Here is a 15,161-nt window from a genome sequence, read left to right on the forward strand (position 1 = left end):
GTAAAACCTTCACATAGAGGCAGGGAAGCTTGAGCTGCCGATAAGCAGATGTTTGGTAGCAGATGGGACAGTCTCCTGTGCTGGAGCGAGGGGCGTCTTGCAAGGATGGGCTGAAAAGGGACATTGAACATTTTGGTTGCTCCAGAAGCTCCCCCTGCTACAACAGACTTGTTTGTGGTCTGAACTGAGCCCTGCTCAGTGATTCCCAGAAGGGGTAACCAGTTGTGATTTCTGCGTGGAGAGTTGGGAGACATGGCAATGCTGGAGCAAAGTGGCTCCCCAAACATAGTTTAGCTCAGCACTCATAGCTAGACACGATGGTAACTGCAAGCTTTTAGAGTGAACAACCTGTGCCTCCTGGGTATCAGTCCTTCAAGTCAGGGTAAGCCGATTTAGGAAAGCCAATGCTCACGCACTCTGAGTGACTATTCTGTAGATAAATGAGCAGGCTTTACTACAGACAGAAAATTCCCCAAAGCACTTCTTTCAAACAGTAACTGGGAACGGTAATAATGTGTGCATTTTCCCCAAGCTAGTAATTCTCTGCAGTTTAGATAATGGGATTATTGCCATCTTACGAGTTGGGGACCCTTTGAATGACACCAGAACATATTCTTACGAAATTAATGGGTAGGCAGGAGTTCTGCATTTTAAAATCTAATCTTAAGACCTTGGAGACTGATTAAATTACATCTCTGAGCCAGGAACAAAATGTAGCTTCATGCAAATTGTGTTCCTGCCCGTGATTTTTTGTTAGCACTGGAGAATGACTTACTATTGGAGTTAGAGTGTGATATGTCCTAATCTCATGATTATTTAGTCAGATGTTAGGAACTACCATACTTACCCAGAACTCCATTGCTGGTAATATGAACCTGTAGGAAAGGGTAATCTCTTTTAGTATTGCACCCATCACTGTGGTATCTGAATAGCCAACAGTTTGACTGTGAGGGGACGGTTGTTGGATGGCTGTTTTCCAGATTTCCTTTAAGAGCAAAGACTTCTCTCACACAGAAAAGCATAACAAGTATCTTTATTTAAGTCCATGAACGTACCTCTTTTCCAGAAACTTTTAAGAGAGATGTTTTTTTTATTCTCCTCCGTTCTTTCAAACCTGGATAGTGTTGATCTGTCAGTAAGAATGGAAGACAAGATTTTCTTTTGGGGGGGCGGGAAAGTACATTAGTTGGTGCAGTGACTGTTACTCCAGTACAGCATGTTTATGTGTTTTTTCTTTTTCCTGATTTTACAGGAAATACTCTGAGCTTCACATTTACAGAGCCACATTGGCTGACGCTGGGGAATATGTATGCAGAGTGAGCAGCAAGCTGGGAAATGACAGTACTAAAGCCAGTGTTATCATCACAGACACCAATGGTAAGGCTTGACTTTTTACTTTACTATCACATTCAGGAAGACCATGTATTAAAGCTGCCATCAGGACAAAAGGGTTTGGAGAAGGGGAAAGCTTTTCAAGTGAAGTGGAAGTGGAAACACTGAAATCTATTAGGGGTACTAAGAAAAGTGGTCGGGCCTGACTTGTAGTCTGTGTAGTTGAGATGTTCGATTTTCCTTATGCGGACAAATGGAGTGTCTCCTACAGATGTCTCAGGACAGATCAGCATTTTCTGTATAACACCAAGTCTAAGACACAGTCTAAATAGTCAAGACAAGAAGAAGATGAAGAGAAGGGAATATTATTTTATTTCCCATAATATACAGTGGGAGCATTATAGGCATGTGGGGAAGCTTTTATTTAACCTAAAATATGCCATAGTCTGAACTGCTAAACCAGCACTCCCCTCCTTAAGTAATAATTGTATGGCTCTAATTGCCACTGTTTTTACTTTCACATATGCTGATAGGTTTTTCTTTTGATTTCTAAAATGATAAATACAAAGGCATGAATGTAACTGAAGACATATTATTTAAAGGTCTGAATGTAATTCAAGTATTTTGATATAGATATTGTGATTTAAAATTATTTCTTGAGGAGCAGAGCTTGTCATGAGGCAGATAGCACTCAGACTTACCCAAAAAATTTACAGCTATTATAGATTGCTGTTTTTGCAGGGCCATTTCACTTATAGGAAGTTCCAATTGCTTCTGATGAAATTTTTTGAGTGTTCCATTCTACACAAATGTATTAGCAGTACTGTTTCTCCTTTGGAGAGGCATGGAGGCAGCAATTCAGCTGAAATCTTGTTTTCCAAGTGTGACTTTGACTAATTCAGATCCAATAATTCAAACTCCAGCCGGCTGTGAAGTATCAAACATGACCTCATTAGCAAACAAAGCTGAAGTTCCATGCATATCTTAGATGGGTTTAATGTTGTAGCAATGTAAATTTACCAGGCATGCTTTTCTGTTTCACATTGTGCTCCGAAATGGGAGACAGGTATTTAAATAAACAGAAAAACAAATGTAGATCTTTTCCAGTGGGATTTGTCTTTGGCTATCTGTAGTTTTGTAGTCACACAGCAATTGCTTGACTGCATTCACTTTGTGTATTTGCTATTCTGTTTCATCAACTAAAGAATCTCAAGTGCTAAGATTTCATACTAGCTGTATGGTATTATAATCGTGAGCAGATGTCAGGAGACTGATATAAAAGATCAAGTGTTATTTACTGGAGTGTTATTAGGAGGAAAAATGGGTAGGTGTTTCTGTGTAGCTTTGTAGATGCTCTTGGTTTCCATGAATACAAATTTTGATTGCTCATTAGCTGCTTACACAGAAAGCTCCCATACTGTTTCCAAGATACTGGAGTTTCCAAAACTCAGCTGTAGGCACTGTGCCTGGGCAGTGATACAGATAAATGCAAAAAAAATGCCTGACCATCCTCTATTACTCTCCCAGACAAGGAATGGTGTCATGGCTGGGGAGTGCATGCAGGACCTCATTCCTGTGCTTCATGACATGGATTTTTCGACTTCCTTTTGGTCTGTGCTGAATGACCACAAAATACTCCTGCTGCAGGGAGACAGGGGCTTGGTCTTAATTGAAAATGTTTGTGGGCAAGCCCTGTTATGTGCATTTATAACAGATATGTTAGAATCTGTCTAATTGTGTTACGAAATGTAAGTTGTTTAGAACACACGCAAACTCCCTTGAACGCAAGGCAAACTTGAATCCAGTCTAAATGGGGCAGCTGGCTCTTGTCTGTAAAGATCTGAACTGGAAACTCAGTGATATCTGAACTGGAACATCTCAGTGATATTTGATAATCTACACTCAGGCATGGCAGCATTCACTGGATGAATAAATCAATCATGCGTATTTATTTGCTACACATACATCTGAACCCCCTCTTCTTATTGTTACTTATAAATTGCCGGTAAAATTGTTCATAATTTTCCTACTAATGATGGAATTTTCCACCTGGATTTGAGGAACAGCATGGGCAACATCTGGTGACTTAAGAGCAATAGATCCCTAAGGCCTCAAAGGGCAACATCTGCTTTGCAAACAGGGCTAGACCCCCTGCACGGGTGACCTCCTCACCCCTCCTTCCCCCGCATTCCCTGACCTCTTCCCCTTGCTAGCTTAATGACAGATTTGAGATCCAAACTCGGTAATGAGCCCTGAAGGGCAGTCATTACTCAGGTCCTGTATATCTGGGGGGTCCTGCACTGTTCATGAGAAAGAGTTTAAAATTAAAAAAAATAAATAAATAAATAAAACAAACAAACAAACAAACAAATGAAAACAAAAAACCAACAAACAAACAAAAAAAACCAAAACAACAAACAGAAACCAGCATCCTTAACCCTTACTTGTTATTACCTGTTAATGGGCTTTTGGAGAAGCCCTTGGGGTCCAGTGCAGCCCAGGAGCCCCTGTAGAAAACTAAAGTGTGGATATCTGAATGAGCTGAATCCCTCATGGTAGGCAGAGAGGTTGCTTTCTTCTACCTCCAGCAGATGGGATGACAATGAGGTGAAGAAAAATGCATCAGAGGCCCTGCCTTTCTTATGGTCATAGTGGTCTACTCTGATATGAGAACCATAATTTAAATTATGAGCTTTAATTTGGTGACCTCACCTGGTCATGTTTATTATGTGTGCCCTGTTATCTGCAAACAAGATCCTTCTTTCCCTTTGTGCTGGGTACTTTAAGACTGAGGGTAGAGGAGGTGATGGCTTTTCTGGAAACGGGGTTATTTTTATTTCCACTAAAAGATTAGTGCTTTTTGGTTTAAAACCTTTGGTTTGAAGTCCCTAAAATTTGTCAGACTTTAACTGTTTTAGTTGAAATTGTTGCTGGTGTATGCTAAAAAAGACAACTCCAGGGGCAGACCAAAGAACTGTCTAACATGATGTCTTGTCTCTAACATCAGCTGGCAATGGGCATTAGGAAAAACATATGAAGAACAAGGCAAATGTGTTGGGGTTTTTCCCCAGGTATAGGAAAAGCCTAGCATTTATCACTCAGGTCACGTGTCTGAAAGTTGCTGAATTCAATTCTCTGCTCCAAACACAGAAAAATGAGTATTTCTCAATAAAACAGTTGTAAAAATTTCTTTGTTGTTTTCAGCGAGCAAAGACCTTAATTTTCCCCAGTCTCATTTCCAGAAATGGTAAATTTTCCAGTCTGAAACAGTTACAGTCAATGGAATAGTAACTCCTGTCCTTCTTCTTGTTACTGTTATTATAAACATTGCTGTTATTTAAAACTGCCAAATTTGCTCTTATGCAAGCTTTTGCTACACATAAGCATACACGCCCCACACAAACTCTATTAACCTTCACAGACTTTTAAATTTTCGCAATTTTACTGAAAGAAATGTAAAGCCTTGTCTATAGAGCCATATGTGTGGGTTAAAAATGCAACAAATATAAAAATAGCTAGATAAACACAATTTTAACCAGTCTTAATAGCAAGCGATGGGAGCTATTCTGTTCTCTTTTAAATTTATAATGAGTATAACTTGCCCACAGGATATGAGTTGCCTTCTTATTTTTGTTCACTCATATTCACGTATACATCCCTAAGAAAGATTGTAATTGAGGTCAGAATAGAGGCATGAAGTTCTTCTGGCAGTGTATACATAGTGCACAGGTTTGCTAATGCAATAGCAACTGGTTTGTTTTTTTTCTTTTGTATCCTAATTTGTTACCTTATCCAGGCAAAATTCTCATTGTGAATTTTTCATGGACTTTCTCATGAATATAAGACTATACTTAATAAATGACATTGACAGAATATTTCACACCACAACCAAAGCTTTCAATTTCATGATTTAAAACTTTCTCACAAACCCCCTTATTTTAGGCAACTAGCACAGTGATCTTCTTTTCCAAAGTGTCGAGCACACTCTAGCTGAATGTGGTGTGTTTTCCATTAAAACCTGTTGACCTGATTTTTTTTTTACCTCTCTGAGACTGTTTGCTGTGCAACATGTCTCAGGATGCAAAAGGGTGGATTCATGCAGAAATACTTGTGAGGTTAGAAGCCTATGGTGGTGGATAACTTCTGGGTTGTGTGCAGGGTATTGTCTGTGCAAAGTGAATTGATGTAATTTGATTCATCAGCGGGGGTGGCTGGGACAACTTTGCCTGAATTGATGAGTACAAGAAATACTCAGGTGATCTGCTCATACACCCCAATGTCAGCAGAGGTAAACCTTGGGAAATTCATTAGCTACACCGTCACTGGCCTGTGCAAGCTTCTGGTTGCATCCATAGGACTTGCAGTAGTAGTAACAGCTCTGAGTTGTACAGTAATCAATAAGGACATGATATTCAGCCATCATTAAATTTTAATTTGGTCTTCCTCTTCTGAAGATAGCCAGTAGCTTAGCCTGAAGAAGATGGCTGAGAAATAAGTGAACTAAAAACAACATTCAGTATCTAGCACCTAAAAACCATGTGACCAACTGTGAAATACTTCAAACGCAAGAAAAGACCCATCTTCTTTCCAAGACGTGATTTAAGCAGGGGATCAGGGTATCTCTTCTCTCTAGCGCAGTTACAGGTGAGTTGGGACCATAGGTTGTTTTGAACTGGCTATAATGGGTAAGATTCTCAACTGGTGTAAATCAGCATGCCTGGGCCAATGTCACTGATTTGGTCCTTCACACAGAAAGAAGTATGGCCATCACTCAGTTTGGTATAGCAATTCTCTTAAGCCTTTCCTTGCAGTTTGACCTATTAGGATTGAGAGCAGCGTTCTTTTAGTCTAATTCAGGTCAGTAGTTTCTTCGAGGAAAAAGGTAAAAAGTATGGTAGTTTTAAGAAACAAAAAGTTAGTTTGGCAATTGGATCTCTCTGTGTCTTTGACCACATGTGCCTGGATGCCTCTGAGGCCTCGGACTGTGGTCTTACTGACCTTCTACACACCTGCTCCCCACTCTGCCATCTGTAGACCAAATACAGAGTCTCAAATGCTCCCCTTTCCTCAAGGTGTGCACTAGCTTGTGTCAATCTTTGTATAATTCAGGTGGTGTCACCCGAATAGCACAACCAATGCAAAAGGCTTAAAACTTGTATCACTGTCACAAAGTACACCTCAGGGTGACAGAAGGCTTTTTTGCAGCTCTAACTAACTGTGGTGTTCACGGTGTTTGAATCCCCCTCAGAGCCCAGGTTGTTGTCCCTCTCAGGGTGCCCAGAGCCACCACCTTCGAGGCCTGAATTAAAATCTACAAGATCAACCAGATCCCTTCAGTTTGCTCGAGCAGGCTTTTTGCACTAGGCCTTTGATAACTAACTGGGGGTAAAAAAAGGGCTGTGAGGGCTTGCACAGGACTTGCAAGCTTGAACAGGATTGTTCAGAACAGCAGCTATAGGGCTGTTAAATATTTGGTTATCCCTAGAGAAAAGGTCTTCCCTGAGAAGAAGGATCTCCTGCCCAGGAATTGAGTTGTCTCCTCTCAGCAGCCCAGAGCTCCCTATCTCGAAGGATGGATCAAGATATCAAGGCCAGCAAGGTGGTGGCATTGCTGTGAGTCCTGTGGGGGTTGAAGGAGTTCTTGCTTCCTCATGTCAGAGACAAAGCAGGAGATACTGCTGGCCAGAGTACTAAGGAAATAGGACTGAGAAGCTGCAGGGACCTGTCCTTTAAAGCATCCCCAAACAAGGATCTCTCATCTATCCTTCAATATTTTTACAAAAGAAACCCCCAGCACAAACATATCCAGTTTCAGGAAACAGCACTCCACCAAGACTAAGTGTTCCTAGAAGTGCCAGGGGACAGAACTGGATGTAGCCTCTGAGGTAGCTGCTCCTCATGGGGAGTTAAACATGATGAGGAAGACAGGGCTGCAGACTGTCTCCACACCCTGGCAGAGTTCGGCAGCAAAAGTATCAGGACTGAAAAATGCTTCCAGCTCTTTCATCTCAGGCAAGCACCGACAGCCTCCTATGAGAAGCCTCTTTTTTTCTCTGCTTCTTGTGTTCAGATAGCTTGTGCTAGCTTGTTCAGAAGGCTGTGTGCTAGCCTTCTCAGGTAGTGTAAAATGCCTTTCTTACTGCTGTGGTGTACTGTCTCCAGTAAGCAATACACACAAATATTGCATCTGCCAAACGTTAGCATCCACTGTTAATGTTACTAACATGAATGTTACTGGCGGGACTTGGTAATGTGTGACTTTGCCACATGTTTTCCAAATGTATTTCTCAGCACGTTTCAGGTGTAGGAGGCTCTGGCTGTATTTTCCACTTGCAGGGAAGCTTCCCGTCAGCGTTCATACTGACGCAGCTGGGCTGGGGAGGTGCCAGTAAGAAATGCTTCATCAAGCTCAGCACAGGCAATAAGTGGAACATGGTTTCTTAATTGGTGAAGGAAAAATTTGCTCCAGTTGTGCCAGATGCTAGGCTACACAGCTGTCAGACCTGTTCCTGTCTCCTGTTGTGACTAAGAGAGGTTAATTGCTCAGACAACCCAGCTGCACAACAGCAAACTGCCTCTATACCCAGAAAATGGTCCTGAAAGCTGCCTGGCTACAGGCCACTGTGTTCCAAGACCTAATGCAAAGGTTTTGACCTCAAAAATTTTACTTACAGTACTCACTTACATGCCACACATCACTGGCTGTCAAGGAAGTGCTGCATAACACATTCTCTCACATAGTGAGATGAAACTGGGACGTACTGACCAGGTAAACAATAGATTTGCCAAAGAAAGCTGGACCAAATTTGGGAAAAAAAGTACAAAAAAAAAGAAGAGCTAGCATGTAAGAAACTGAAATACAGGATCAGCATTAACATTTAATGAGAGGAATGTTGAAGGGAAAACAGTTGGACTGAGCTTTGTCTCTGGTCAAGTTTCTGTGAACTCTGGAGACAGTGAACAGAACTGGAATCCAGATCCATAAAACAGTAAAAACATTCCTGAGTTTCCTTTTCCTAAATCTCTTATGAGGCTCTTTCTATTCTATTTGTTTGACCTACCAGAGGATTCTTGGTGTGCCTTGAGGATTCAGGGCAAGGCTTTTTTCTTGGCATTCAGGACATTTCTCCAGCTGCACAGTTGAAACTTGTGCAGCTGCATTGAGCTGCACCACTAAAAGTCTGAAATGTTTTTTGAGAACTTGGAGAAGTTCAAGATTATTGGTGAACACAACTGAAGAGCGATTTGTTCACACCTAAGAAATTGCACACAGTTGTGGCTTGTGGGGACAGCAGAGCACTCACAAATCGATGCTGTCATTGGAGCAAGGTCTCTGTACAAGTTTGTGAAGCCTAAACAAAGGCTTTCTACGTTCTGCTTTCTCCCATCTGCATTTTGCATTAGGAAATTAGCATGGCAGTGTCATCCCACTTAGCCATCAGCCAGTTCAACAAGTGTGTGCAAGAAGTCCACGCCAGTATGTAACTGGCAATAGCGTACGGAGATATATAGAGGACCAGTATGGAAAAGCAACTTTTCTAATCTCTTCAGCAAAGCAACAGTTTCATTTCCATCACAGAGGCCCCAGCAGTCCATGAGGGACAAGGTTTGCATGTGTGACTTAGAAGATTTCTCTGAAGTGTCAAGTGACTTCATTGTACTCACCAGCAGTTCAAGTGATATGAACAGGAACATGTCTTTGCAAAATTTAACTGCCTAGAAGCATAAGGAGTGAATACTCACACTGACGACTTCCAGAAACAGAGCCATCTGCGTGATTTCTCCTGTTGCCACTGATCAGTTATTCCCAGAGGAAAAGGAGAGATTGAACAACTGGCATCTTTCAGAAGAAACAGGCATTTTTTTCTTCAGTTCTACTAGTAGGCACTACCATTTTTTGTTTTTTTCCTCAGAAGAAAACTTGCAAGTTGGTGTCTGATTGAAGCCTCTGCCCACTGAAGCAGGTTTAAACTTGCCCTCTTCAAACAACTTTTTCTTCTTTACCTTGTCCATTCTTGGAGCTGAATGCTGTTAGAGGATCATCTGACACCGCATTATAACTTCTTGTTGCCTCTTGTCTTTTCCAGAGAGCACCAGCAAGATACCAGTATCAACAGAAGGGACAAAAACTTCTTCACGTAAGTTGAATTAACGAAGTCTTTCTGTCTCTTTCTCTTCATTTCTTCTTGAAACTGCTTCTGCAGCTCCGAAACAGCTCCTTCATAGTAGAGAACAATTCATCTACATCCAGTAGCTCAGTGTCTGTGTATCGCCTTGCATATTCGATCTGCTTCAGGGGCTGAGATATGAATGAAGGGTAAATCACACTTTTTAATATCCTGAGGCTGTTTTGAGGAAGATAACTTGGCCTACAGTCGTCAGGCTGCAGAATGCCCAGTGAAAAAGTATTTGTGTTGTTAGGAACTGTATTTCAAAAAAGCACTTGCTGCTCCTGCAAATCCTAGCAGCCACATGTGAATTTGCAGACTGTATGGATGTGTCCTCAAGAAAGTCTGTTGCCTAGACTGCTCTGTCCCTCAGGGCTCTTCATACAATTCCTGGCAGCTCTGCAGGGTCTGTGAATGTAGACAGGTAACTCACTGAAGGTAGTTTAACAGCTTTTGAAGCTGCCTTGACACGCTAGGAGCCTTCTCCAGGTGGTTTCCCTTCAGGCTGGTGGAATCTGCTTTCAGCATCCTGCCTGCAGTTATGGATTGCGTATCTCCAGAGTTAATCTCGGAACTGACCCCAGTGAGAAACCACTTTCATTATTTTAACTGGTAGAGTTACTTTATATATGGCCACAGTACAAGCAGTTGTCTCTACCACTGAGTTTGGCTGAGGAAGCTGCAGATAGACGAGTGCAAGTCAAGCAGCCCAAGGATTTACAAGATGCGCATATACCCTCCTTGGCAAAGAGGCTGGGGTCCTGCTAGCTTTTTTGGGAAAGCTATGTCTGGCAGAGACAGGTTTGAGTGTGAAATGACAGTGTTTGTAGGCTAGATCAAGGAAAACAGTGTGATTGCCAGATTTTGCATTTAGCATGCCTGCAGCCTTTCCTTTGATGCATCTGCGTGTGTGGCGACCTACTTCTGAAATTTTGGCACTGCTACCTGACAGAAGAGACATTGGATGTGCCCATATTCTTTCATGTTCTCAGTGGGGCCCGTCACTGATGCTTCACTGGATATGTATGAGATCACATAGCTAATAGCAAGTGTCTTGTAACCATTGGAACCATTTTTGTTCAAAAAAGGTGACACGCTGGTCACTGACTCCGCTGGGCTTGCCTTGCCTTCTGCCTTGTGCAGCAAGAATGCAGTCTCGGCACTTTGCTGCCTTCTTTCCCATGAGTTCTTGTTCTTGAGTGGTCTCTTTCCCTGCTTATGCCCCTTCCAGTGCCTGCTGTTAACTACTGTTCTCCTCTTTACTGCTGTTGTGCCGCTGGAGGGGAGGAAGCTGGGATGATCAAAAGGCTGGCTGCATTCCTGATGAGTAGCTGCACTGGCAGATTTCATGCCAAGTTGTCCTGAAGGAGAGGAAAAAGCAGTATGTTCACTGGCGGCTTATTGAGGTCTTTTCGTGGACCTCTGAGTAGGTCTTCAATATGTGGCTGGACCTGCTTACTCCCAAACCCAGACAGGTGCTGTTTTTCCTACTGTTCTCTCCCAGCCCTGGGTCCAGATCATGTCAGCTTTCTTTACTACTACATGAGTTTCCTGCTAACTAATAATGTCTGGGGTTTTGGGCACTACTGATCCTTTTCTTTCCAGTCTTTGCAAGTGAAAATAAGTTATTGGTTTGTTTCTTCTTTAATTGAAGATAGACTGTTGTGAAATGCTGGTGTTTAAATTGCCAGGAGCTAGGTCTCTTGAAGTATTGCTTCAGTCTTAGTTTCTAAGAGGGGTTTTACTCTGCCTAAAACCAGACTTGATCAGGCAACAGATTCCTCCTCTCTGCATGGCATGACAAATTCAAGGTTTCACTTCAGAGCATGCAGTATGCCTGACCTGCTCCCTAGGATCCACAAGCTGGCTGTTAGCCACCTGTACTTCCTTCTTCCCTCACCACGCTGGCATGTCACATTGTCACCTTAGGCAAAGTGCTCTCTCTTCAAATCCTTACTTCTGGTTCATAGTACTTCTCAAACCTAATCTTAAATTCTTTATTCATGCATGACACCATATAACTTGCTAGACAGTGAAAGCCCATGAAGCCACCCAAGTGCATGGCTCTGATTTGCTGCATGATTCAGGTTCCTACAGTTCATGAGGTTCAGACCTAGCTTCAGGCTACTTGCTTCTTCTGTAAACTTTTCTGAGTGCTTCCTTTGTGTGATTTGTGTTGAGGTCTGTTTCCTTCAACTTGTCCTACAAGATTATTTACCATCTTGAGAATACTCCTTTTTCCTTTCTTTGTAACCGCTTTGGGGCTGGTGCTGTCTCCCATTTTGGTCTGGAATGTGTGCCGCTCTCCCTTCCATCTACAGCTCTCTGCAGAGGTGGTGACACTCGTGGATCCTCCTCTCTTTCAAGTCACAGAGGTCCTTAACCATAGTTGTGATAGATTTGAATGCCTGAATGTTCATTTGAAGTTATGTGAGAAGAAGATAACAAGTTAGTGCTTCCTGGGTCAGCATGTGGAGCTTCAAGACCTACTGCTTTCCACTTTCCTCTGATGCTGTCACAAACAGCTGAAAATTTTACTCTCTCTTTACCAGTTTTCTCCTGGCCTTCCCTCCCAGGACTATGGAGCATTTTTGCTGTAATTGATTATTCACAGTGTGCCTAGGACATGCTGAACCAACTTTGAAGTTCTTTGCTTTCTCAAGCTATCTCATTTTTTTTCCCTGCTTTGTTGGGTTTTTGACTACTAAGGGAAAAAAAAAAAAAGAAAAAAGAAAACTCTACTGGGAGAAGATGTTTGGGCTCCTCCAGTAGAATACTGTAGCTATGGCTGTACTCTTACAACTTTATTGTTACTTCTGTGTGTTGCAGAACCCATACCTAGGATACTGTCTTCAACAGAAGGAACAAACACTTCCTCCTGTAAGTATATACAAGTTGTTTAAATTATTGCTGGCAAGACCTCAAATACAGTTCTCATTTACTAGCTCAGCAGAAAAAATGTGCTTCTATCTAAACCTGTGTTGAGAGATCAGGAGTGACTGGGTGGGATTTCTGCACTACAGGGGCAACTGTTATTTTTTTCTATTATTAAAACTCTCAGAGACATATTCTCCTTTGTGTACTGAGATCTAAACACCTTCCTTCATAAAGGCCAAAATGTACATTTGGGTAGGGCAAAGGAGGAGGAAACTTCACAAGTGTTTCCTGCCTGGAATTCCCTTCCCTGACAATATATGTCTTCAAAGAGTTTCCTTTGCCTCCATGCATGTCACAGTACTTTGGGCTCTTTGTCCTGTGCCCCAATACCTATAGGAAGATAAGGAAGGTGAAGACATCTTTGCGCGTGTCTTCCCTCAGCTGAGACAGAGAAACAGAAATGGTTCCCCTGCCTGGGAAAGAGAGGTTGTGTCTCTGCTTATCTCAGGAGCACACTGGGAGTTTCAGGGGCACCAGTGAGGAAAGCGTCTCTTTTCTTCCTCTGTAGTGATTCTTCCCAAGGAATCACACATTATAGCCATCATCCTATACATTTTCACCCTTGAGAACCATCAAGAAGAGCCGTCCAGACCTTTAGTAGAGGCAAATCTACCATATACCCAGCCTGGTTTTGAGCAGTCAGGAAGGTCACTTCACACAGTGTGAGGTAGCAGGGTTGTGGGAGGTAGGGTATTAACCTTTCTCTAACACATTAAGTATTGCTGGCTGCTAGGAATAGGATGGCCAGTGAGATAGACCAATGGTCCAAAATATCCTTACAGTTTCAGTGATGCTATAAAATATGGTGTGTACTTTATAGCAAATTGTACATTAGTGCCTTTAACTCACATTTAATAGCTACTGTAACAGCACCAGGAGGAATGGTCAAAACCATATCTCTAGATTTTTGTGGATTTTCTTCACAGCTATTAGGCTGATTAGTTTTAAGTGTGTGTTAAATTACAGAAATTTGATAGCTTATTCAAAAAACTTTCTGCCAGCAAGGTGAGAAGAGCTAGTTTTGGCCTCCTTTTCCCTTTGATGCTTAACAGCAGGGTAGGAAGGAATAATTCCTGGAGCAATTTAAAACAGTAATTTCTCTCCATTCTGTTCTCATTAGCATTGATGTGTAGCGGGATTAGTACTTATCAAGTCACTAAAATAAGTAATGTAAGAGAGAGGGCAAAATTGGATATTGCTGCCTATTCTGGTTAGGAAAAGCAGGAGGGAGCCAATGTTTATTGCTAACAGATGTGAATGTCTCTCCACAGAGCAATGAGGGAATTGAGTCCCTGTACTTACTCTAAAGTTCCTTAGGGCTTTTCTTTTCTGAATTTCAGTGGGACATGTCCATTTCACACTTGTCACTGTCAATCTTGTAACAGCCACAGGAGATAAAATAAACTGTTTCCTTCCACTTCTCAGACAATAGCAGATGTTTAGAGAACATGCCAGCACTGTCACTGTTGGCCAGACACTGGAAAAGACCTGGGAACAGCAGAGTGATTCAGTAGGCTCTCTTCCCCAGGGCTTTCACGAGAGAACAGACATGTGTCATGCTTTGCTTTTTTAGGAGTTCCAGTGACAGACAGATATTCAGAGATCTGAAAGTTTTTTAAAAATCCCATCTCTGAGACATCAGCTGTGGAGTGTCTTACAAAACTGAAGGTCCCTACCCTTTTATGTGCACATATACCTACACTCCTCAAAATCCAGATCATTTTGAGAGCCTGGACCTCCATTCTTAAATAAAGGAGAAAGAAAAACCTATGACGCATTCTGAGTTTCACATAAAGGACTGGTGATCTGGTTGAAGGATCAGTAATCCAAGGGAGGAGGAAGAAAATTCATGCTTTTGTGTCCTGTTTCATAGTGTGAGACTTAGTGGCACTGATTGCTACTGCTACCCCTTGCAGGTAGAAATACTTCCCACTTTCTCTTCTACTCCAGCCCTAGAATTTTTTCATATATATTTATTTTCTTCTGTGTAACCACAGAATCATAGAATGGTTTGAGTCAGAGGGGACCTTAAGGATCACCTGGTTCCAACCCCTTTGCCATGAGCAGGGACACTTCACACTACACCAGGTTGCTCAAAGCTCCATCCAACTTTTCCTTGAACAACTCTCAGGGATGGGGCATTCACAACTTACTTGGGCAACCTGTGGCAGTGCCTCACCACCCTCACAGTAAAGAATTTCCTCTCAATATTAGTCTAAACCTAGTCTCTCTCAGTGTAAAGCCATTCCCCCTTGTCTTATTGCTACATGCCGTAAGTTACAACTTTCATTTTCCTTCATGATGAAGCTCTCTGTGATACGCTTTTTCCTGCTGAATGAAGTGAACGAAACAACAGCAGTTGTAGCCCTGTGTGCTCTCACTACAAAGGACTGCAGAGGCCATTCTTAAGCTCATCAGAAATATGTGGGGATGGAAGAGGTTTTTCCACCCCTTGTTTCCTAGGACTTGCAGTGATCTGAAACAGGTGCCTTATGACCCTGTGACTTTCTTCTGCTGAGGAGTTGTAGTGGAAAAAGTAAATCTGAAACTTCACCCTAATGCCTTGGTTTTATGGGTTCAGTCAACTATATATTCAAGGCTAGAGAATGAAATTATGGTGGTCTTTTTTGCTCTCCTGGGACTTGTTAAAGGAATCTTGGCTTCTCACCCCGATAGCATACATATGGTGGCTTTCCTTTTCTTTAGAAAGTTGGTCCCAAAACT

General features: G+C 42.1%; 1 protein-coding gene across 1 annotated transcript in view; it reads left to right on the forward strand.

The window, feature by feature from the left end:
* The window catches only part of NRG1 (neuregulin 1), a 148,996-nt gene that overhangs the window by 4,937 nt on the left and 128,898 nt on the right, over positions 1-15,161 (forward strand). Inside the window, exons 2-3 of the mRNA XM_027745175.2 lie at positions 1,253-1,377; positions 12,330-12,380. Of these exons, the coding sequence (XP_027600976.1) occupies positions 1,253-1,377; positions 12,330-12,380 (176 nt within the window). The remainder of the gene's footprint in view (positions 1-1,252; positions 1,378-12,329; positions 12,381-15,161) is intronic.

The sequence above is a fragment of the Pipra filicauda genome, unplaced genomic scaffold, assembly GCF_003945595.2.
Source record: "Pipra filicauda isolate LSUMZ 115617 unplaced genomic scaffold, ASM394559v2 scaffold163_size1657671_pilon, whole genome shotgun sequence".
In the NCBI taxonomy this organism is placed as follows: domain Eukaryota; kingdom Metazoa; phylum Chordata; class Aves; order Passeriformes; family Pipridae; genus Pipra; species Pipra filicauda.